This window comes from Scomber scombrus, chromosome 5, assembly GCF_963691925.1.
Source record: "Scomber scombrus chromosome 5, fScoSco1.1, whole genome shotgun sequence".
NCBI classification, from domain to species: Eukaryota; Metazoa; Chordata; class Actinopteri; order Scombriformes; family Scombridae; genus Scomber; species Scomber scombrus.
In genome coordinates this window covers 16,208,877-16,216,300 of record NC_084974.1, presented here as the reverse complement: position 1 = coordinate 16,216,300, position 7,424 = coordinate 16,208,877, and the positions used below count along the sequence as shown (strand labels likewise).

Genomic DNA, 7,424 nt, shown 5'->3' with positions numbered 1-7,424 from the left:
TCTTGGTTTCCATCAGAAATGTGACTATGGAGGACTAAAACAAGGAAAGTTAGACAACAAGGAAAAGTAATTTCCAATCAGACATATAAGGCAAGTAAGGCCGAAGCCATGAATGAAAGCAAAATAGAACACATAAATCCTGCTGCTATGCAAACCCTACTTGTCATAACCTAACTTTCTCCCCCTCTTCCATCGCTTTTTAAGTTCAGACTAAAGACATGTCCAGACATTACAGTTCTAGGAATGACAGGAATGAGAGGAATTCCGGGGCATTCCCATCTCGGCACAGATAGCGCAGAGTGAGAAGGCCACTCCCGAATCTACAGAGAGCTGAATGAAGAAACTGATCAATAATCAGTCATGACGTTTCAGCTCTTATTAAAGATTCAGGAAATGTTAACCAACCCATACTACACTTACTCAGTCCAGCAGACATGCGCAGTTCACCTATCAAGCCCACGCTTCTGTACTTCTGAACTTTTAAAAACATGTGTTCAGCAAAATCTAAATATTTAAAGATATCTTATAATATAATCCACTGCCAATGAGATTGCAAGATATCAGTGTTCAAGGTGCAACATGGTCAAAGGGTAGGATAAGGTTGTATGGATTAAACAGCAACTGGGTAATTAAGGGAACTGTCAGGTCTAATTCAGCCCACTGTTGCTGTGCAGGAACATAGAGGAGGTGAGTGATGCCTCTCCTGTTTGTGCCTGGACAAAGTCTTTATGTTGGAATGCTGCAGGAATCTAAACTGCAGTGGGTTTAAATGTGCACAACACAAGTTAACTGCAGTGTGTGTGTGTGTGTGTGTGTGTGTGTGTGTGTGTGTGTGTGTGTGTGTGTGTGTGTGTGTGTGTGTGTGTGTGTGTGTGTTCATGTGTGAGTGAACGACACAGAAAAAACAAAGCTCATTCAGCCTTTGAGGGGAAGACAAACAGGGAGCCAGTGGTTATTCCGGTGTTGTTATGGTAATGCCTGGCACTAAAAGAAACAGCGCTGACACACACACAACAAAATTACCTACCCTGTTGCATATAAATTCAACGCAGTGACTGTCACAGTCATGAGTGTCAAATCATTTGATAGGTCAAAACAAAGCACAGTAGAGAAAGAAAGGCTAATAGAGTCAAAAGAATTTCAGAGAGCATACTGCCTTGGATAGATACAGTACAGCGGCACATCTACCAAGAAAAAAAGCCAAGACCGCACTGTTGAACACAACAGAGCCTCAAAAATAGCATGATGACGCTGGGAGAGAAAGAGAAGCCTGTAATTCAGCAAGGAGCCTATATAGTGATTAAGTCCCATGTAAAAATGCAAACACACACCGCCCACTCTCACTGGCTCTGTCGCAACACTTCCTGTCAGTGCAACTGCTTCCAACACCAAAACACAGTTCTTGCATCTGTGCAACGCACTTAACCCTCATCTCAATCATTAAGAAATCAATACTTAGTTGAATGTAATTAAAGCAGGAAATTATTTAAGTGGAGCTGTAAAAGCGGCCTTTACAATTCTCTCTAGGTCGCAGGAATTAGTATAAGACTTAAAAGCACGTTTCCAGTCATCGTGAGCAAAGAAAATATATGTTTGTGGCAACTAAGAGAGATGATCAAACAGACCGACACCCTCCTCTCTTACAGTCACCATTCCAGCAGTGACTGAACTCCCATAGGTCACGAGGCCACCCTCAGCAGCCATACCACATCCCAACCCCCCTTAACCATGGCAGCCACATCACATGACCATCTCCCATGACCAGCAACCACTGACAAGCCAGGCCATCTGTAAACCTGAACATGGCTGATTTCCTGTTGGATACAACTAAAAAATCAATGAATTTAAAAATAGCCTAATCAAATTCCCTGTAATAAAGAAATAAAAAAACACTGTAGTTGCAAAAATGTGGCTGCAATATACTGAAACATAACACTGTTGAAACCCATTAAACTCACAACCACAGAGATAACAGTGCTTAGTTGTGCAAAAAAAGATAAAATAAGAAATAAATGACAGGAAGTGAAACTTTCACCTTCTCGCTCCTTAGAAAGAGAAAGATAAAAAAGAAACAAGAACTTCGACAAGCCCCTTTCTGTCCAAAGGGCAAATTCTTCTGCTATCAGATGTTTATACCACAGCAAGAGACTGAAGCTGTGCAGTAGTTGAAGATGGGGTGTACATTTACAGTATCTGGGGCATTGCTATAAAAACTCCTCTACCGCTCATCAACCACCAGTTTAACTATATTATTTTAAGGCAGAGTTCGACTTCAGCTCTGTTCAGATCTAATTACACAAGGAAACATGCCATTAACCTTGACTTCACATACTGTCAGTGGCAGTATTGTAAACTAGCCACAGTTTGTAGAAAATGTAGGGTAGATTTGAGATTAGCACATCTGCACCACAAACCGAAACCAAATAGACACGTAGAAAAGAGAAACATACTTGTTGTGCATATTCTCACACACAGCAAGAATGGACATGTATATAAGGCTAGGCAATAATTCAATGTTATTGCTTAACTCTCTGGGAAATTGTACCATGATAATAAGAACATATTCTCTTAACTCAATTTTAAGCAAAGTAAAATTATAAATCATATAAGGTTCTCTTTTCAAATGAGAACATTTGCTATTGTAATGCAAAGCAGTGGAACACAGTTCACTGCAACACATTAGTTTGGGTACAGTGATTTTGCATACATTTGCTATATGATTATATACATAATTATTAAGAAAATATTTTTAGATATAGTGGTGATATTGATTGTAACCATAATGCCCAGCTCTAATGTATACCTCTATCGATCACACCTGTTAGATACACTATTGAATTACTTCCCCAAACACAAACCCCACACCTGTACTCTGACCTTCACATGCCCCATATTCACATGGTGCAGTTAAAGCCAAAGAATACATATGATACCATTGCTTACACTAGCTAACAGGCACACATACCCAAGCCTACACAGTCCTACATAGAGGTTTGAGCCTGTGCAGGGCATCGACAGGCAGAGACACATACTCACTCATTAAACGCATACAGTTCATACCACAACACACGTTCAGACAGTTTGAAGACCAGCGCATATCAGCTCTCTAAAAAGACAGGATTCCATGTGAAGTTCGTCTTGTGTTTGTTTACTCTTTCCACCCCAAGCCATTCTGTGGCCGACCAGCCAGCCGGGTCTAGGTAATCCCCATAGGTAAACACAAGCAGAGCGGGGCCTGCTCAGTCATACCAGCCTCTCCACATCACACCACTACACCCACACATGCTGCACCCAGGTTGAAGCCCTGGGCTGAAAAGCTACTACACCCACACAGCTAAAAGAGACATTTTTCTGGAGCTGCAGAGCCTGGCCTTGTCTATAAAGGTATGTGTGGATGATGGGTAGACAGAGGTGCTTTCATCTTGATCCTGTTTACTTTTTACAGTTACGGTTTATCGAAAAGGCAGGAATGACAAATCTCATCAGGTACTTTACAATTATGTTTGCACGCATTCCTGCTGGCCAGGGAGTTGCACTGGAATAACCTGAAAATAACCAGAGTGAGGCGATGCTTAGATTATTAGCAGTGTCATGTAAACAGCATACGAGCAGAGACTAACAGAGGCGAGTTTCTCATCTCTTTTTCAAACTAGTCACACTATGTATACACCTTGGTCTGTTTTCTTTCCGATTTTGATTTTGCGCATGCACCACAATGGTTATGGCGTTAACCGCACTGACAGTTTGTGTTTGAGAAAGAAAGAGCGATAAGGTTAGATAGCTGTAGGCTAGCAGAAATACGATTTTTGGAGCAACATGGAATAAGCTGAATAGCTTTTATGTCACGCCTAACACCAGCTTGTATAAAAATGCCCAGTAAACTTGTCACATAAAACTCAACAAACACCACCAAAGTAGCAGCATATTTCTATTGTACACTTACTTCCTGTTAGCATATGGGATACCACACATCCTAAACTATCAAACAACCCATGCAAATTTGGGTTTTTGGGGTAAATCAAGTCACTGTAATTTATGCACTCAAATGAACAATTACTACTATATTACTATAAGTATTTGTAGTAGACCAGTTGTTTGTGTGCATTCAGATATTGATTTATAGAATTAATGTGCAACTGGTGTTATAGCCATGATCAACTCCAGCAATCTGGCAGTAAGCCATTATGGTGAAATAATATAATAAGCAGATGTCAACAAAGAGAAAACATAGTCTGGTTTCTTTTTTTAAAAATGCATTTGTATTAAAAGTCCTGTAATTTTTTTTTTTCAAACAGACAGCCCACGGTTAAGGGGCTGGTCTGAAATTAAACTTACAATCAGGTTAGATTTGTCAACGGTACATCATCACATTTCCTGCTAAAAACAACAACAAAAATAGTAAGAAGAAACAAAATTCCTTTGATTTCAGTGGTCTGGCAGGTAAGCGTTTGGTGCTGTCGTCATGTCTATGGGGTTCCAGTACCTGTGCATTTCAAGATATAGGTTTGGCCAGACCAAGCAGACATTTCAAATAGAACATCTTTTAGACTTCGAAACGGCCAACGTAAAAACATACAGAAAACCGCCATTCCATTAACAAAAAGCCTAATGGCAGTTTTTTTTTTCAGCCTCCACCCCATGAGATTATCCAGAAGAACAATTCACTAGTTTGTGGATTGCCTTGTTGAAAGGTTCTTTTGGTGATACATGTAGGTTGGCACTATATCTGAACAGCTGATTTGTTTTGGAAAGGCACTCAACACAAGGGCGATCGGGTCACCGTCCCCATGTCACTTCAGTTAAGGTCCTCTCACACACTCAAAAAGAAGTTGAAGAGAAAAGTGGCACTCGTCACGTTACTCCACCAGCAGATAAGTGGTGTTGATTTCTTTTGACTTTGGAAAAAAAATAGGATTTGGAGTGTTGTGGAGCATTGCTCCAATAAGGGTTAGGCAGAGATATTCCCCAAAACTTTACCCACCCCAGACTGTGCAGTTATTTAACAAAATATACTCTGTCTTCTTCTTATACAGAAATATCCATTTATGAGTGTCTATAAGTGTTGCTCTCCATATCTTCTCCATTGGGGTTTAGTTCCAGTTGTGAGTACAGTTGGAACTGGTGGGGATTGGGGGAGGGGGGGTTGTTGCTGAAACTCTGGATCTGACACTGTGTTGACATCAACGGCGGACACATCGTGCAGCAAAGATACTCCAACCCAGCAGAATTCCTGAAGAGTGGACCCCTCCCTCTGTCTCAGTTGCTCCCTTCCTCCTCCTCCTCCTCCTCTCTTCCCCCTGCAGCATTCCTCCCTTCATTTTCCTCCAAGGCCAGGGTGAGACACACGAAGAAGAGCTCAACAGTACACACTTGCTGCAACACACTACCACAAAACAAGAGATAAGAAGAACGTCATGAATGAACTGAGGCAACCTCTTAGAGAAAGATCATGAAAAACACTGTGCTTTTTCAGGCTAATTTTAGGCTCGACTCAACAAAAACTGACTCGCTGATCCCTGAATCTAGGCCGTACAGGAACTTTGGAATCTCCCGACTCCTCTTAACCTCATTCTGAAAAATGCCATTTGAGGGCTTGTTGAACAACTCTCAAGCTGTAGGTGTAAAGATTGAACCACTATCTATGTAAGCCTAATTAAATCAGCCATAGCTTGCCCTTCCAGTTCTGCAAATGAGTCAGACACTTCCCCAATCTGCTTAGCAAAACAATAGACTGCAAGTGTCCTACTGTAGTTTAAGAGATAAAACTAATAGTTAGCTCTTATGAACAGCAGTGGCACTGAACTGAGGGGGTTCTGATGTTTTTTTTAAACTGAGGGGCTAGATTCCTGATATAAACTTGACCATGCGTCCAGTGTTAAAGCTATTCACTACATTACACTTTAAATAGACATCATTTCAATAACAAAGATCACTGTCACTGGTTCTGTGTCACTTTATGAAACTGTGTCAGCTTTTCCTTTTCACTGTATGGATGCTCAAACTTACCATTGCAAACTTAAAAACCGAGCAAAGAATAAAACTTTTTAGGCTGTCCTTTTTTTTCTTTAAAGAATGACACAAGACGAACAACACTGATCGTCGCCATTTGGTGTTGAGGCATAGTTCATCTGTCGGACTATCTCTGCAAACAGTTCGTCCACCGAGGTTTTATTTTTGGCTGAAGTTTCCATGAACGGGCAGTTCCAGTCGTCCGCCAGTGCCTTCCCCTCCCCGGACGAGACCTCCCTTTCCCCCTCCAGGTCCACTTTGTTTCCAACCAGAATCATCGGCACCCTCTCGTACCGTTTCACCCGAATGATCTGATCTCTCATCGGCTTGATGTCCTGGAAGCTCTGCTGGTTGACCAGGCTGTAAACCAGGATGAACCCCTGCCCGTTTTTGATGTACAGGTCTCGCATGGAGGCGAACTGCTCGGTCCCAGCCGTGTCCAGAATCTCCAGGACGGACGGAGAGGAGTCCACCTCTATCTCCTTCCTGTAGAAATCCTCTATCGTGGGGTCGTATTTTTCAATGAAGGACCCCGTCACGAATTGGACGGTGAGTGCGGATTTACCGACCCCACCGGACCCGAGAACCACTACTTTGTACTCTCTCATGGTTCCCAAAAAGAGGCAACACACTCCTTCCTCTCCTCTCTCCGCTCTGAGCCAGCTAGCCGCCCTGCTGGGTTTCAACCCGTGCACCGTTGTGCCTCCGCCAGCAGTTTTTGTGCAGGCTCCGGTCTGGGATGCGGGGCGTGGTCGTCAACTATCGCAGCTCAGGAGGTAAATACGGTTCTTCTGACCCAACACTCAGCATTTGAATTGTGGCATGTTGAGACCCCAACGACAGCCCGGCCGGTTTTTGTGCAAGCTTCCCCCCGTTTTCGTTCAAGTAGCCACCGTGCAATCGTTGCTCTTTCTGTAAGAATCAAGTTAGCTGTTACGGAGAACCGATATTTCCGGTGGTAGCTTTCAAATTAAAAGTCTAGACACGCAACGTGTCACGCAAAGTCTATCCGGATACAGCTTCACTAAATTTTATATAAAACCACTCACGTACAGATTTAGAAATATATTGTTGTTTTACGTATTGTTATGGAGGACACATTACTTGAGCGTGATACGTACTATCTTGAAAGCGAGCTATGTGATTCCGGTAATGTTCCTGCTACATGTAGCTGGCTTGACTGCTGTGAGCTCCCTTTGCTTCCTGCCCACACTCAGCACGCAGTCTGCGTCCCACGTCACTCAAATAAATACGCTCCAGTGCTGAGTTTAAAGGTGCAGTGCGGCTGTTATCGCACAGTCAGCTGCCTTCAGTACCCACGCAGATTTGCCACACCTTAGTTTCGACATCGATGATTCTTAGGCTTACTACTGCTTGACTCATTCTCGCACAACTTACTGGAAAAGCCCGTCTAC

The 7,424-nt window shown here is 42.6% G+C and overlaps 1 protein-coding gene across 1 annotated transcript; it reads right to left on the bottom strand.

Moving 5' to 3' along the window:
• Window positions 1-4,282: 4,282 nt before the first annotated feature.
• LOC133980649 (ras-related protein Rap-2b) lies at window positions 4,283-7,129 on the bottom strand. The gene is made up of 3 exons (XM_062419416.1): window positions 7,090-7,129; window positions 6,007-6,921; window positions 4,283-5,383 (listed from the first exon to the last, which is right to left on the bottom strand). Exon 2 carries the CDS (start codon window positions 6,615-6,617, stop codon window positions 6,066-6,068), a length of 552 nt encoding a protein of 183 aa, XP_062275400.1. The 5' UTR covers window positions 6,618-6,921; window positions 7,090-7,129; the 3' UTR covers window positions 4,283-5,383; window positions 6,007-6,065.
• Window positions 7,130-7,424: the final 295 nt, after the last annotated feature.